The 17,211-nt window shown below is 32.3% G+C and overlaps 2 protein-coding genes and 1 long non-coding RNA gene across 3 annotated transcripts; all 3 read left to right on the top strand.

The window, feature by feature from the left end:
* The first annotated feature begins 1,267 nt into the window (after positions 1-1,267).
* Positions 1,268-5,585, top strand: LOC145010795 (3beta,22alpha-dihydroxysteroid 3-dehydrogenase-like). Its single transcript, XM_078969330.1, has 8 exons — positions 1,268-1,964; positions 2,945-3,094; positions 3,185-3,439; positions 4,458-4,544; positions 4,688-4,766; positions 4,856-4,962; positions 5,066-5,184; positions 5,282-5,585. Exons 1-8 carry the CDS (start codon positions 1,431-1,433, stop codon positions 5,379-5,381), a joined length of 1,431 nt encoding a protein of 476 aa, XP_078825456.1. The 5' UTR covers positions 1,268-1,430; the 3' UTR covers positions 5,382-5,585.
* A 3,747-nt stretch (positions 5,586-9,332) lies between these two features.
* Positions 9,333-12,052, top strand: LOC145012422 (uncharacterized). The gene is made up of 4 exons (XR_013664488.1): positions 9,333-9,771; positions 9,953-10,279; positions 10,802-10,904; positions 10,990-12,052. It is a non-coding gene; the product is annotated as an uncharacterized LOC145012422 (long non-coding RNA).
* A 1,006-nt stretch (positions 12,053-13,058) lies between these two features.
* On the top strand, positions 13,059-16,883 carry LOC145012971 (putative ABC1 protein At2g40090). The gene is made up of 12 exons (XM_078971757.1): positions 13,059-13,520; positions 13,703-13,857; positions 13,993-14,118; positions 14,192-14,287; positions 14,404-14,504; positions 14,680-14,716; positions 14,827-15,045; positions 15,133-15,244; positions 15,330-15,421; positions 15,507-15,674; positions 16,255-16,368; positions 16,457-16,883. Exons 1-12 carry the CDS (start codon positions 13,334-13,336, stop codon positions 16,655-16,657), a joined length of 1,608 nt encoding a protein of 535 aa, XP_078827883.1. The 5' UTR covers positions 13,059-13,333; the 3' UTR covers positions 16,658-16,883.
* Positions 16,884-17,211: the final 328 nt, after the last annotated feature.

The raw sequence follows: 17,211 nt of genomic DNA, 5'->3' as shown, positions 1-17,211 counted from the left end.
TATGTGATCATTTTATGTGTATTTGTTGATATGTTTAAATATGTATACCGAGTTTTGCTCGATGTCGGTCGGGACCTGATGCCAAACTTTGTCCGATGCTGGGTGGGGCCCGATGAAACGAACATGGCCCATGATATATTATTATGTTATTATGTGATTATGTGATTATGTGTATGGTATGTGGTAGTTTGGGGAGACTCACTAAGCTTCGTGTTTATAATTTTCAGTTTTTGTTTCAAGTACTTCTGGTAGAAAGGGGAAGAGTTCGGGATGATTGCGTTGCACACATAATGATGTTTAGTCTGTGATGTTTTACTCTAATATATTAACAAGTGTTTTGATATAATGTTTTGAGCTACTATGACTTATATTTTGATGAGATCATTTTGATAACTATGGTTTTATTTGTGATTTAAAAAACGAAATTTTGGTATTAAATTTTGGGACGTTACATATTTTCTAGATTGCTAATATAGTTTAATGTTCCAAAAGGAAATAAAGAATTTTCTAGTCACAAAATTACTAGAATCGATTAATTCTTAACAAGTAGGAATTGGAGCCAATCTCTCGCTATAGTGCTCACGAATCTTGTGGTGTTATGCTGGTTGGTCAAAAAACTTAAGTCGTATCTTAAGTTTATTTATTTATTTTTTTTTTGTTCGAGTCAAAAGTGTTTATTATCATTCCTGTTAAAAAGTTTTTTTTTCTTGTATCTCTATAACCATATCAGTTTCATAATCTTAATTAAATTAATTAACTTAAATGACTATACCGAGAAAGGGAGCGAATTGTATAAAATTTTGCCGAATATAAAATATTTAACATAGATGCTTTTTCCGCATTAGTAATGATTGAATGCGAAATTGTAGTAATGTGTTTGTGTATTTATTTTGTACATTGACCGACATTCTCAGAATATAATTTAGAAAGATGCAAAATTGTAAAAATAAACATTAGTCAACAATCAAAAATAATAATATAAATTCAAAGAATCGTTATGCCTTCTAACTCATAACCATACGTTACTACAAAAATCTATATATCTATGACTATGAACAATATATTCTCTTCTCTAAATTCTAACATCTGATAACCGTTAGTACGGATGATTTTTTTTGTTTTAGTGTCGATTTATATTTTTTTAAACAAAGAAGGTACAATCTTTAATAAGAAATGTACAAATTTAACGTCAAGTTTCAATAAAACTCCAAAATTATGCCGACAACATATTTATCCCCCTTCATTGTCACCTTTTTGCGTTCGTTTCCTTCCCTTTCATATGCAACCATTCGTGTGCTTCCTCCATTAATGGCCTCCTCCATCCTTTCTCTTTCCCTCTACCCCACACACACACTAAGTGTGTGAGAGAGAAAACCAAAGACTTCCATCTTACAATCACAACGATACAGCCTGAGTTACAGCCTACAGGGATGATTACAATGGAACTCTTTTCTCTCTCCCTACTCTTCACTGTTTCTCTCTCTACAATCATCTTCTTCCTCTTCCGCACAACCACCGCCTCACGACGGAAAACTCGTCTGCCGCCGGGAAGCATCGGGTTACCTTTAATCGGCGAAACATTCCAGCTCATATCTGCATACAAGACGGAGAATCCAGAACCATTTATCGACGCTCGTGTGTCGAAATACGGAAGCGTTTTCACAACTCATGTGTTCGGAGAACGGACGGTGTTCTCCGCCGATGGGGAGACGAACCGGTTTATTTTGCAGAACGAAGGGAGGCTGTTCGAGTCGAGTTATCCCGGTTCGATAGCGAATCTGGTCGGAAAACACTCGTTGTTGCTCATGAGAGGCAGTCTTCACCGGAGAATGCATTCATTGACTATGAGCTTTGCTAATTCCACCATTATCAAGGACCATTTTTTGGTTGATATTGACCGGTTGGTCCGGCTCAACTTGGATTCATGGACCGGTCGGATTCTACTCATGGAGGAAGCCAAAAAGGTAATATTGTAATTTTGTTCATCGCCGTATGTCTTACATCGGAAATCTGACCTGAATCTGTCTGAAACGTCCGGTCATTTTGACCATGACAGAGCTAAATTTCATGTGGGTTCTTTATTCTTCAATAATACAGTCGTTTCTCTTAATATTTAAAGCAAATTACATTTTTGGTCCCTAAGTATATCATGTTTTTCAATTTTGATCTGAACATGTTTTTTTTTTTTTTTTTTTTTTTCATTTTGACAATTTTGGATTTTATTTGAGGCTTTTGTAAGTAAAATGGTTGTTTTGGTTTGGAATATAGTTTATTTTTGATATTTTAGTTATAAAATATGGTCAGTCTCTTGGAATATGAACAAAAACATTGAATAAAGACAAAATTTATAAGAAAAACCATTTTGGGACCAAAGTTGTAAAATAAACTTTTGTTTAGAGACTAAAAATGTAATTTACTCAAATGTTTGTAAACATTTTTCATAAACCAAACACAAGATACTTATATGGTAATTTTTAATTTTTTCTTTTACAATTTAAGTAAGTGTATATAAAATGGTAAGAGAATTATTAGTATGTGTCTTAAGGTTAACTCATACCTTGCTTAGTAAGCAATCCCTTTCTTTATTTATGATGTACTTAAGTGAAACAATGAATCTGGTCAGTTTCTTTTTGCATGCTTAAAGACTAATAAGTTATTAATTTTTGTGTAACCGTTTTATTTTTGAAAAATCGGTATATAAAATCGATTAATTTAGGGATTATAGTATTTATATAAAGTATCATGGTAATGATAAATAGAACGTTTGGTCATGTGCACAATCCTAATCTAGTTACAACTACTTCATAAAAAGTAATTGGGGGAAATCATTGTGTTTATTCCATTCCATGTGTATAATGTTAAAAAAAAGTGTCAAAGTGGATATCATTAAAAAAAAACATCTAATTATTTCCCACGATCGATTTGTTTTTTGTTTGTCTGATAGATAACGTTTGAGTTAACGTTGAAACAACTGTTGAGCATCGATCCATGTGAGTGGTCGGAGAATTTAAGAAAAGAATACATGCTCGTAATCGAAGGCTTCTTCTGCATCCCTCTCCCCTTCTTCTCTCTCACCTATCGTCGCGCCATTCAGGTATGTATATATACTCTGTCTTTCGATTTTTTTTTATAATATCAAATTAGTTTTTTATTTATCCGATGGATTAAAATGGTGTTTTTGAAGGCGAGGAAAAGGGTGACGGAGGCGTTGAATTTGGTGGTCGGAGAGCGGCGGAGGGAGAGGGAGAGAGGGGTGAAGAAAAATGATATGTTGGCGGCGTTGTTTGACAGCGACGGTGGTGATGTGGTCTTCCACGACGAGGAGATCGTGGATTTCTTGGTGTCTCTGCTGGTTGCAGGTTACGACACCACCTCGACCACCATGACTCTCGCCGTTAAATTCCTTACAGACACTCCGTCGGCTCTTGCTCAACTTCAGGTTCGTATTCTCCCCTGTCATTCTCACGTGTGGCGAGGAGAGAGAATGAGAGAGAGGAAAAAGACTAAATTGGTCCAAAAAGTCAACAAAAGGAGTTTGCAAAAGCATTGAAAAGTCACTAGTTTAATGGATAAAAGTGGAAAAAGGAGGAGACAACATTTGTTAATACATGATGCAAAATCCGCACGCCCTCCTTTAGAAAGTCACATAACGTTGTCTGAGTGTGTGTGTGGTTTTGGAAATTGTATGGGTAATTTTGTCCATTCAAGGATTACTTTGGTGAATCTCATATATATGGGGTTAATATGGTAAATAAGTAATTAACTATTTGAAAAAACAAAATACTATCATAAGGTAAACAACACACCACCGGATTTGGTTAACAAAGGTTGTAGTTGTTTACAGTCTTATAGTATTTTTTTTTTTTTTCTCTGGTGTTTTTAAGAAAAGTAGGCAAATTTTGGTAATTATTATGGTTTAATCATTATATTTCACATTTTTTACTAATAATCACTCATTTTGATTTGTTATGACATGTTATATCATGTTAAAGTGGTCATTGTGTGAAATTTTTTGTCAAATCCTTTTGGCTTTAGTAATCTTAACAGTAAAACTAAACACTAAATATTCTTCTAATTAAAGCCATCAAATTTTGACAACTCTTTCTATTGTGACCACTTTAACAACAAATAAATGTTGTCTTAGAAAAAAAAATACAACTTTGGTGACTTTTATTAGTGAAACTCAAACTTTGGTGTCTGTTTTCTAAACTTTATACAAGTGTTTATGCTTTTAAAACCGTCTCTTTGATTGTCCCAAAATAAATGCTACATATTCGAAGAAGTTTTTTTTTGTCCAAGTAATACCATCCAAAATAAAACAATAAAATTTTGTAACAAATTTATTTAATCTATCGTCCAAAGATAAAACAATACTAGAGTTTCTTGTAACTTATATCTTGCATACTTGATACCTTCAGCTATGATTAAATACTTGCTTTTTGATCATCTATTTACAGGAAGAACATGATAAAATTAGGGCAAATAGAGGAACATCGGTGGCTCTTGAATGGGATGATTACAAGTCTATGCCGTTCACACAATGTGTATGTTTAATGATTTTTTTTTATTTAATTTATAATCAAATAATTAAATTAAATTTTAATTCATTTGCAGTCTTAATCAAACTTACAAAATATTAAAAAAAAAATGAATTGATTAAATAAAACTCGATGCATTTTGTTTTCAGGTTGTTAACGAGACCTTGAGGCTCTCTAACATAATTAGCGGCGTATTTCGTAGAGCAATTACCGATGTCAAGATTAAAGGTAATGTCTTTATTAGGTTTTTAGCATTTATAGACATTAAATTCAAATATTTTGGTTCATTAATTTATTATAATTTTCAATTCAAGCAGGTTATACAATTCCAAAGGGATCAAAGGTCTTTACTTCCCTTCGAGCAGTTCATCTTGGTCAAGAAAATTTCAAAGATGCTCGTGTTTTCGATCCTTGGAGATGGCAGGTCTTTTATTTATTTTTTTATTTTTTTCAAAACAGTTAAAAAAATCATTAATTTTAACAATAACCATAAACAATTATTTTGTTTTATAAAATATTGTAAACAGAATATATCCGATCCGATAAACTTCATGCCATTTGGAGGAGGGCCAAGGAAATGTCCGGGTCATGAGCTAGCAAGGGTGGCATTGTCTGTTTTCCTTCATCATCTCATCACACGTTTCAGGTTACAAATATCAACAAATATTATTTACACAACAAAACTTGATTCCACTTTTGTTTTTTTCATCAATGAATTAAGTTATTTTTCATTTTTATTTCAGTTGGAAACCTGCAGAAGAAGATAAATTGGTATTTTTTCCAACGACAAGGACACAAAAACGATATCCTATCATTGTGGAATGTCGTAATGTAGGAGGGTGATGTAAATATTAGAAGAAGATTAAAAAGAATCAGTGGTTTATATTCTTGGAAAATTTTGAATATGTTCAAAGATTAGGTGTGTCGGAAAAATTGTAAGATCATATCGTTAAAGGTTTTTATATGTCTGTCTAGTGGCATTTATGTATGTCTAGTGGCATTTATGTATATGATACTTAAGGAGGACACGACGTTTGCATTTGACCATATTTTCAAGCATCGTGTTTTTTTATTAAACGAAAGTTAAAGCAAAGAAAAGATGATCAAAAGTTGCAGTGATTTTTTAATTCAAATTGAGAATTAGTTTTTGTACTACATAATAGTCATTTATTTTATTATTTTATCCAAAGAAATATTGTAGATGAACGGTATAAATAGGAGACAAATGATCTTTTAGGGTTTAAAGAGGTTTTGGTCATACTAAAGTAAAGAGAGAAAATGAGAGCACAAACTCATATGTAGTTTACCAAAGGCTTTCTAGCCCAACGGTATCCGGTGTTGTCCTCCCTCATTGAGGTCTAAGGTTCAAGTCTCACTGCGGACATAGGTGAAATAATTTAAAAGTAATTTAATATATATTTGTATTTTCCGTTAAAAAAAGGTTGACACTAGTTTAACATCAATGAATAAGGATAATGTTACCTCCTATATAAAGATATGTATGAAGGGTAGAAGTAGTAGCTACATTTTCACTCTTGTGTGTTGTATGAAGGGTAGAGTAATTTAGTATATATTTGTGTGTTTGTCCTGCTGGTTCTACGGTCTTACTATTGTTCATTTATATTTTCAACCTATATTTCTAAGCACACATTTCCTGCTTTATTGTTAGTATCGTTCTTCAATATTTGTGTTATGTATAATTCTTATTTGTGCACTATTGAACATCTCTTTCCATTTCGTGCATACTTTTTTATCATATAGAAGAGAATAAAGAGATCCCACATTATATGCTCACATTTTTTTCTTTGTTACACATGAATTCATACACGAAGTAGACTTCCGACATTTTCAAATTAGCCTTACCTTAATTTTATATCATTTTTATAGGACTAAATAATCATTGGTGTCAGGATCGGTCCTGATGATTCAAATGCCCAGGACAAGCAAAAAAAAGCCCCTTAGGCCTTAACTTGTAACAAATTAAATTATATAATTTTTTTTTTAAAACGACGATAAACTTTATGGCAATAAATGTAGCAAAATTATAGTATTTTAATGAGTAACCCTCCTAGGTTCCTACCAAGAAAAGAAACATAATGTCGGTCAGCTTTTTGATAGGAATATTAGACGGAAAGAACAAGAAAAAAAAAAAAGACTCAAAACAAGAACAAGAAAAGATGATAGTTTTAGATAAAATAGTAAGCCTCCTACCTTGAATATGAATTAGAAACCAAAAATAATCAAGAAAATGACATAGAAAAAATTGGAAAGTTAATGGAAAGTTATCTTGTTGAAATAGCTTCTGATAGGAATTTATTACTATAAAAATTTATGAATTTCACTTAACAGAACAAGCTAATGTATCTGTATAAAGCCATTGATATCTACTTGAAGGTATGTAAGTGTATCTTCTTCTTAACATTTATATATCATTTATAGAGTTTATGTCATAACTCTTTAACACATAAGTCATTAACTATATATTAAATTATTAATATAATAATATGATATAGTGAATTAGATAATTAGTGATCAACTATAAAACATTAAAATTGATAATGATTCATTCAATTCAACATGACAACGTTCATTCAACATTCAAGATTTCAAGTATTCAAAGTAAAACTAAAAATGATAAAACTGAATGTGATAAAACTATTAAAACTAAGATTATTGACTTTCTATTTAGCCTATGTTTCTGTGTTGTTAAACTAAGTCTTAGTCCGGCTATTTCATTCGTTATCAAGATGTGAACAGAATTATGCCATACTTTTTATGCAAGTATAAAGTTCAAGAAACTGCAAAAACGATGGAATCCTTGATCGATTAAAACCGGTAATGATAAACTGTAAAATTAATTCATAACCTGATTAATATTAGATTAGTAGGAGTGGTTATCGGCCTGTCGCTGAGTTGTTGTCGTTGTCGCTGAGTTGCATTCAATGTGATGGACTGGTCTCTGCGAGGCCTTAGACGTTGTCGTCTCCTTCTCCTACGATAATCCTTTGTGTCTTCTCCCGTACTTGACAGATTGTGGACTGTTTTGCATTGACTTTGGGCCAAAACTAAATACAATATTGAAAAAAAAAAAAAAAGTTGACCCCCCAAAAAAAGATGGCCCTGAACATGTGCCAATCTTGCACACCCTTTTTACCGATCTTATTAGTGTTAGTGTTGAATAAATTAAAGGGTTAATGACTTAAAAAAGTGACATATTTTGTTTTGTGTTCACATTTAGTAAAGATTGTTTGTTTTGTAGATATTTGACAATTAAACTTGTTTTACGAATTTAAAAATGTAATATTATCGGTTGTTATATGTAATATTACCCTATTTTGAACATATAAAACAAATTCAATGGTAAATCATATAGAAAAACATTGTTGGCTGAATGTGAATACGAAACAATGTATGTTACCTTTTAAGTCTTATTTTTAGACTACTTTTTAAAAGTGTTTTTATGGTATAAACCCTAAGGAAAATAGAACGATATGTAACCACATATATTTAACAAACTTATATATATCCACTATTTATTGATATAAAAATTGATGTTATACATTTTGTTTTTAAAATCCTATTTTATCCTTATATATTTTATATCTTATTCTTGTATTAACTTAATTTAATAGAAATATTAACAAAACATACATATTATTTTAACATATTATATCACTTATAATGTCTTATCAATACTTTCAAAATGATAATAACAATGAACATTATTTATATGAATTTTGTTATGTATTTTGTTTTACTACATAGGAGAAACAACACATGTGTTTCTTTGATTTAATGCACAATAATTATTATTATTTAAATGATAATAACATCAAACGTTATTGATATGATTTTCTATTCTTTTAAATATATTTGTATAATATAAAATGGAAAATTGAGTAAACTAACCATTATAAATGGGGTTTAAAAAAATAAAAATATTTTTTCAGTTTTTGAAAAATAATCATTTTCTTCGGAATGCCTAATGTCAGAGTATTGATGTTTATCTTTTCAGTTTATTATTATTATTATTATTATTAAATAATTCTTTTTTGAGATTTTGAATGCTACATTTCGTAATGTTTAATGTCATCGTTTTTCAATAAAATATCTAATTTTATGCACTCATATTGTATATAGTCCATATTATTATGTATGTATATTTTTTGTTAATTAAAAAAAAATGATTTTTTTTCTTGAAATTCCGAAATTGTTCTTCGGAATTCGAGCTTGTTCGTAAAATTCCAGAGTTTTCTTCCCCGCAATCCGAAATTTTAGTCCGGAATATGAACGGTACTCTAGAATGTCATTCTAGAGTACTGTGCATATTCCAAAATTTTATTCCAGAATCAGGAATGTCATTCCGGAGTCAGTCAAAAAAATATTTTTTCTTGTTTCAGAATGTCTCACTCCAGACAAAGTGGTTATTTTTCTAAAAAAAATTAGATTATTTTTTTCAAATAAACATTATAAAGTGGTTAAATTTCCTATATAAAATTATATTATTGATTTAATGCTAGCGGACCATAACCTCTTTATCCTTGATAACTTTTATTTATTATATTATATATTAAAATTCTCCACCCTTAGCTACAGTAAACTGGCTAAGGGTTGGCAAAATTAGTCATTTGTTTATTTGTGCATGTTTAATTATATATAGATACTAATTCTAAAGTGCCACTTGAACTTAGCTGTGATTGACTGGAATTTTTTTTATTTCTTATATTTTGTGTAGTTTCTAATTTAATTTTATATAATACTTCATTGAGAGATGATAGCTCGATGCCTGCAACGTGTTGCTACGTGTATGTATGTGGTTTCTTATTTTTCCATGTATCATTGACAGTTCATTTCCTCACCGCCTCCCACTGCCTCCCATGCCCAATCACATAATTTCCTTCCACCGCTTTCAATTTCTTCCTGGGTTAGAATGGTATCGCCTTCTAACTGATCTTTATTAATCCTCTTTATCTCCACCGGTCGCCTCCTCCTCCCTCTCACTCCATCTCCTATATGCAACTTATGCCTGCCTCCCTTCGACGGCGGTGGTGATAGCCGCGTTCTCCAACCTCGATGACTTCCTCCAACTCGCACGTTTACTCAAAGAATTCTCACCGTTACTCAAAAAATTCATCAACGGCGTGGTCTGCTACAGGGGGCGTCCGCTCAATCATTGGTCTCCCATGAAGAGGAAGATTGTAGGACGTAGCTGCTTACGCCGACGGTAACAAAGGTATTGTATTCAAATGGTCCACAACTTAGATGCCGACAACTCCATCTCAGGTTTTTAGATTTTTCAACGATTAGGGTTTTGATTGACTCTCTCTATTTCTATTTGGGTTCGATTTTAAGAATCTAAAGCACGATTTCTAGGTTTTGATATTCAACTGACTCACCAATTTCTTGCTTTGTAGATTTGATGTTCGTGATTTTATCTCTTTTTGGGACTACACGATATATTGCTTACTCATACCGCACCCTTCTAATCGTCACCGTCTTCTCCGCCGTCTTCGGCAGTTTAGGTAACTCGACCAGGAAATAAATCTTCCCAGGTTCAAGATTTTCTTCTAAATCAACAGGAGTAGCTCTGATCCCATATCTCTTAACAGCATTCGATTCATATACAACATGACCGGAGTAATCCTTAATCACTTCAAAAAATTTAATGGGTGTTCGTAATTTGAAGATTTCGCCGTCGATCTTCATCACTTTGGCCTTCTTCTTCCCTCCTCCGACACATGGTAAACTGTTCCCTATAGTCGTTGCATATGATAGAGATGTAGGGGATTAGTTGGTTGGGGTTTTTTTTATGATCAATTATGGAGAAAATCCAAATTGGATTTTGAATTGAATGATTATATTGTTAATCAAAGTGGACTATGATGATTTGGTGATGGGAATATGAACACGATGGATTTTGTTTGGATGAGATTTGAGTTGGGAAGAAAGTGGGACATGCCAATTGCTTTCTGTCGACTCCTAGCATTTTATGATCATATCTACATTCTAAATTGGAATTTGGGCAGACTATTGGTTGTTCTTTGATGTGGTAAACTTATGTATTCACATTTGACGGAACTAGAAATGAGATAAATGCCCTTTGTGTAAAGAAATGCATATAAACACAAGAATTAACAATATGTTTATTGTATTTTCATTATTATAGCATTATACTTCTATTTATTGTTATTGACCATTGTATGGAAAATTTTACATGCTAATGCTTCTAACTTCGTTGTCTATAACTTGAACTCCTTTTCTAGACCAACAAGATTTCAACATTTGGATGTCAAAGCTCGAGAGGAAACAAGTAATAAGTAGTCAAAATCATCAATTTCCATCTATTACATCAAATTTTGCTTCTTGGTTAGTTCTCATTTGCTAAATAAATAAAGTTGTACTCTATTAAGCATTTATTATCCCAATTTTTTCTAACTCTTTAAATATCAAGATTCTTTTGTTTTCATGAGTTGAGGTGTATTGACGACATTAAGAGGGTTAAGATGGTGGATGGTGCTTGGTGGTGGCAGCTGCATATGCTTCAAATATTGAAAAAAATAGTTTTGAATCTTGGTTTGATCATTTGTAAGAGGCTTATCAGAAGATGAAGATGGTGATGATTACATTGCTTCATAGTCTTTACAAATATTTCCAAATTTAATGATGATTTTGTTCAGGTCCCAAATGGAAGTACAAATTGATCAATGGAAGATCGAGGAGGCATATAGTTTTAATTATGATTTTTAGGAATCAGTTCATCATCATCAAAATGGATTTTTTTGTATATGGGTTTAATATGGACCAGACTTCCTCCCTACAAATGTTTTTGGTTTTAAGTTTGATCGCTTTATGTCATGTTCTTTGATTATGTTCCATATTTTCTAATACGTTCACTTAGCTTGATTAATTTTTTCAATGTTCTTAAAAGTCATTAATTTTGTTTAGATTTTTTTCCAGGGTAATAGGCAATCCCATGCGTTTTTTAAAGGGTTTTGGGGCTTGGCATCAATGATTTTGACCAAGAAATAGTTAAGTTTGACAACTAAAAAATGACATTATGTTTTGATATTTACTATTTTAATTTTGATTTTTTGGTTGTAGATCTTCTCTCAAATGTTTAATCTGGACGAAAGTTACGGATCTCTACCCTCTCATCGAGTCTGTATACCCAGACACAAGTTTTTTGGTTAAATACCAAATTGGTTTCATAAAAGTTTTGTATTAAAGATTATTCATCTACAGCCCTTGATGAGAGCCAAAGAGTGCAGGTTATTAACTCAACTGACACTGGCCCAAGAGATGCATCTCCAGTTTGTAAATTTGTGAGTGTGAATAGAAGAATGTTTGTTAAAACATTTAGAATAAGTTATTTGAAAGTGTTGGAATTGCAATTAGTAACAAATAGAATAGACTGATGTAATTTTATAGGAAAATGCTCTCTCAAATGTATCTACAAAGTAAATGTGATGGACTCTTTGGCGTGTCCAATCCCGCGGAGCGGGGATTCTTCCCTAGTTTATATTATTATTATTATTTATCTATTTATTATTATTATTATTATTATTATTATTATTATAAAAATCATAACATATTTTAGAGTGGACTGGTGAATATAAAAATCATAACATATTTTATCTTATATTGTACATCTATTATGTTTTACATATTTATTTCTCATTATAAACAGATGTCTAAAAAGTATCGACGAATCACCTAATATGACTTAACCCATTTTAATTCATACTAAAAAACTATCTACTTAAATCCAAATGTGTTTAGACTTGTGACCTAGATCATTTGATCCACACTCATTTACGAGCTCACTTTTAATCAAAAATAATTTTTATATATAATTAACAATTAAACTTATTTTAGATGTCAAAAATGGTAACTATTATTATCCTCTTTTTTTTTTTTTAAATGTGAAAAAAAAATCAAAGGTTAAATATATATTAAAACTAGAGATGAACATCGGAATCAACCTGGGAACCAAACTTGGTCGAAAATAGAAACCGAACCGGACCGCCGATTCTACCGGTTCTAGTTATATCGGTATCAGTTCCTATTGGTTCTTGTCGTGTCTTTAATGTTGGAACCAATTCTCGAAAAATAGCAGCTTATGGTTTCAGTTTTTACCGGTTCCGGTTCCTACTGGTTCTCGGTTTCATAAATCCACAAGAATATCGTCTCGGTTCCGACCTGATCGATTCTATCATGTTCCGATTCTAGTACCGGTTCCGGCCTGTTCCCCGATCCAAATACTCATTCCTAATTAAAACCATTATTAAATAGAAATACGAAACAAAATATAATATCATTTTAAGTTGTTAATCTAAAATTAAAATGATTGATCATTACTTAATTTTGAAAATTTATTTACAAAATACATAAAACTTTTACTTCAATTTCATAATCTAAAAATTGAAAATACTTACTTTTGAAATTTTTATTTACAAATACATAAAACTTTTACTTCAATTTCATAATCTAAAAATTGAAAAACTTGGAATCGGAATTAGGAAAAAAGACACGGAGAAAAACCCTACAATTGTCCAAGGCAACCATTTGCAGGCAGTTTTTATAGGTGTTCTTGTTCTTGTTCCCGCTCCCCTTAATTCTTTTATGGCTTTGGTTCAATCAATGCCCACAAGGGTCAACTTCTTGATTTGCTTTCTTCCATTTAACCTTTGATCATATACCGTTTTGTCGTGAAATAAGAGGCGAAAGGAAGGGAGGACACCACCCACCACCGCCTCACGGTTGTTTTCCCGGAGGAAATTCACTGGCTGACAAACATGGCAGTGTCTCGATCTATTTGGCCTTCGAAATGGAAGCTTGCCTTTGCTGCCACCGCCTTGGGCTGCGGAGTTGGTGCCGCTACCATTGCTAATTCCGACGATCCTGCCACCTCCCTCAAGCTCTGCACGGCCATCCCTCTCCGTCTCTTTCGTCTCTCAGTCACCGCTGCTACAATTGCCTTCGGTATGTTTACTTAATTTATCTAATTCATTTGAAAACCTCGAGTTTTCAATTCTAAAGTACGAATAATTCTTTGGGTTTGTTAGTTGTTGACATGTTGTGATTATCATTCAATTTCTTATACCTTTGCTGATATTTGCTCTTGACATTTTTCATCAAACGCAATTCAAATTGTGTTCTTTTAGATTACGAGTATTCGTTAATGGGACTGCCAGAAGGTAGCGATGAAAGGGCAAGAGTAAAGCATGAACTTCACACCAGGAACGCACGTAGGCTTGAAGAGCTATGCTTCAAAAATGGTGGAATTTATATCAAGCTTGGTCAACATGTTGGTCAACTGGTATGACCTGCTGCTTTTCCATGAATACCCATGATCAATTTCAAGAAACTTAGTTTTTTATCTCAAGATTTAATACATGACAACTTAGATAAAGTAACTATCTTTCATTGACCTAATTACTATTTTGCCATTTAGGATTTCTTGGTACCCCTAGAGTACTCTGAAACAATGAGGGAGTCAATGTTGAATAAATGTCCAACTTCAACATATGATCAAGTGTGTCGAGTTGTCAAGAAAGAGCTTGGTGGGACACCTGAAGAGGTGCTTAATACTTAAAATTTATTATCCCTATATTTTGAGTAGTGAAATTGAGTCAAACCTTTTTGTTTCCCAGATTTTTGACGATTTTGACCCTGTACCAATTGCAAGTGCTTCCATTGCACAAGTCCATGTTGCTCGTACTCATGAGGGACAAAAAGTTGCTGTGAAGGTTTCAAACTCTTATCATCATATTCCAATTCTTTAGTTTTTTGTTCCATAAAATGAATGTTTCTTGAATTTTTTGTACAAAATTCAAGATTGACATTTGATGTTCTATCATTCTAGGTACAACATACACACATGACAGATACTGCAGCTGCTGATTTTGCCACAGTGGAATTGATTGTAAACACTGTGCATCGCTTCTTTCCTTCATTTGATTACAGGTTTACATCTTCATTCGATTACAGTCTTATACCTTTTTGCATGATATTGCACTAACCATATCTTTTGGCAGGAATTTATGAATAAGAAGTTTTAGGGTTTGACCATGTAGACTTGATGTTGATGTCAAGACTCTATTTATCCATGTGGCCTAAAATTTGCTTGGTTATGATGTAGGTGGTTGGTAGATGAAGTCCGTGAAACTTCACCCAAGGTTAGATTTGGAATTTCAACATCTAACACCTCTAATTTGCAACATCTTACCTTTAGCTCCCTCTTTACTTTCTAACTTTATTATTAATAAGTTGTAATGATGATTATCAGGAGCTAGATTTCTTAAATGAGGCCAAGAACAATGTAAAATGTATGGAAAACTTTCGAAGGTTATCTCCTCACATTGCAGGCTATGTGTATGCTCCTACAATCTATTGGAGTCTAAGTACCTCAAAATTGTTGACCATGGAGTTCATAGAAGGTCCACAAGTCAATGATTTAAAAAGCATCAAAAAACTTGGAATTAGACCCCATGACATATCGAAACTAGTAAGTCCGCTTCTTTTTATTATTTTTTTGCTTTCATGTTGCATAGTTGTTGAATGTTTATAAGAGTTTGGTTTGACTTAAATGTAGGTTAGTCAAACTTTTGCTGAAATGATGTTCAAACATGGATTTGTACATTGTGATCCACATGCTGCAAATTTGATAGTTCGTGCTTTGCCTTCGGGAAGAAGTAGCATTTTTGGTATTATTCCAAATTTGCCCCTTTCTCTATTTTTATTTATTGACCACATTGTTCATGGTGTTTTTTGATTTTTGTTTGTGTAAAGGAAGATGTAAACCACAGTTAGTACTCCTTGACCATGGACTCTACAAAGAACTTGACACCTACACAAGAACCAGCTATGCTGCACTCTGGAAGGTGCACTTTGTGATTTCTTGATTTTTTTTTTTTAGTTTTTTTATTATAAAATTGCAAAAACGAAAAGAATTGATTTGTTTTGCAGGCTTTGGTCTTGGCTGATGCCAAAGCAATCAAGGAAAATTGCATGAAATTTGGTGCTGGAGAGGATCTTTATACATTTTTCACAAGTATTCTTACTATGAAACCATGGGAGAGAGTTATTGATCCTGCTGTTGACCATTTGGTCATACGTGATCAATCAGACCTTCAGGTGAGTGTTGACCTTTGTGATGTATATAAAGCTTTGACCTTTGTAATGTATATCGTATAAAGATTTGACCTTATTGATGTATATCGAATAAAGCTTTGACCTTTATGATGTATATCAAATAAAGTTTTGACCTTTGTGATATGTATTGATTAAAGCTTTGACCTTTGTGAGATATATCCAACAAAGTTTTGACCTTTATGATGTAATAGTAAATAAAGCTTTGACCTTTGTGATATGTATTGATTAAAGCTTTGACCTTTGTGAGATATATCCAACAAAGTTTTGACCTTTATGATGTAATAATAAATAAATCTTTGACCTTTGTGATGTATATCCTATAAAGCTTTGACCTTTAGGATGTATATCAAATAAAGCTCCGACCCTTGACCCTTGCAATGTTACCCACCCAATAAATCTTTGACCTTTGTGATGTATATTGAATAAAGCGTTGACCTTTATGATGTATATCAAATAAAGCTTTGACATTTGAGATGTATATCGAATAATTTGACCTTTGTGATGTTTATCAAATAAATCTTTGAGACGTATATGTAATAAAGCTTTGACCTTTGTTTTTCAGATATATGGTCCTGAATATTTTTCTCAAGTGACAGAGCTTCTGCATAGACTTCCACGTGTTATACTTCTAATGATGAAAACAAATGATTGTTTACGCTCAGTCGACAATGCATTGGTATTAGTATTACAATATCTTTCAAAACTTTATAAAAATGCCAACTTTCTTGAATCTTGATGAATTTTCACTTTTTATTCTTTAACAGTTGCAAAAACCTTCTTTGGAGTCGTTCTTGATCATTGGAAGAGTTTCAGCTGAGGCAGTTATTGAGGAGAAGTTATCAAATGCCAAGTCATTATTTAGCTTCATTAGTATCTGGTTTGAAGAAATCTCACTAGAAGCTCGGTTTATCATAATGCGATTAGCCTTGTGGGTCATACAATTCCCAAAATATTTGAGCTTATAAAGGCAATATAGTTGTATCTATCAATTTTCACACATTCTTTCCCCTCGGGGGATTCGGATAGCAACAAGATAAATGTATCTTATTACATAAAATGAGATGTAAATTGTACTCTTTAGAAATCATTAAAGGGATAAAAAAAAACCCCATGATTTGAGGCAAATTCATTAAGGTCTTGATGGTTGACCTTTCAAAGCAATAAAATCTTATTCATGTTGTGTTTGTTGAACTTCAGTTTTTTGCTATGAATTTCTTTAGGTGGCCTACATTACCTAACCCGGTCCATCAAATAAATGATGTAATATTAGTAGGTAAATGGTTGTTGGATGCATATGGAAAGAATTCACATCATTGAAGACTAGTAAGACTTGCTACTTTTAGAAATACAGAATAACTTGCACATGATTCTTGTTCTATTTATAGAAACTCTTAGCAGATACGCCAACATGAACATTTGGTCCTTATATTGACATGCTAGTTTCTTTAAGAAGTAGAGTGAATGCTCTCATGCCACTGTAGTAAATGATATAGGTATACGGAGAATAGTATTTTTCTTC

The sequence above is a fragment of the Lactuca saligna genome, chromosome 8, assembly GCF_052625555.1.
Source record: "Lactuca saligna cultivar CGN05327 chromosome 8, ASM5262555v1, whole genome shotgun sequence".
NCBI classification, from domain to species: Eukaryota; Viridiplantae; Streptophyta; class Magnoliopsida; order Asterales; family Asteraceae; genus Lactuca; species Lactuca saligna.
This window is presented reverse-complemented; position numbering and strand designations above follow the sequence as displayed.

Coding starts and splice junctions, on each gene's coding strand:
- LOC145010795 (XM_078969330.1), top strand. CDS start 1,431: ATGATTACAATGGAACTCTTTTCTCTCTCCCTACTCTTCACTGTTTCT. Junction 4,545..4,687: donor CTATGCCGTTCACACAATGT/GTATGTTTAATG, acceptor TTTTGTTTTCAG/GTTGTTAACGAGACCTTGAG. Junction 4,963..5,065: donor TCGATCCTTGGAGATGGCAG/GTCTTTTATTTA, acceptor TATTGTAAACAG/AATATATCCGATCCGATAAA.
- LOC145012971 (XM_078971757.1), top strand. CDS start 13,334: ATGGCAGTGTCTCGATCTATTTGGCCTTCGAAATGGAAGCTTGCCTTT. Junction 15,422..15,506: donor GCTATGCTGCACTCTGGAAG/GTGCACTTTGTG, acceptor TTTGTTTTGCAG/GCTTTGGTCTTGGCTGATGC. Junction 16,369..16,456: donor GCTCAGTCGACAATGCATTG/GTATTAGTATTA, acceptor ATTCTTTAACAG/TTGCAAAAACCTTCTTTGGA.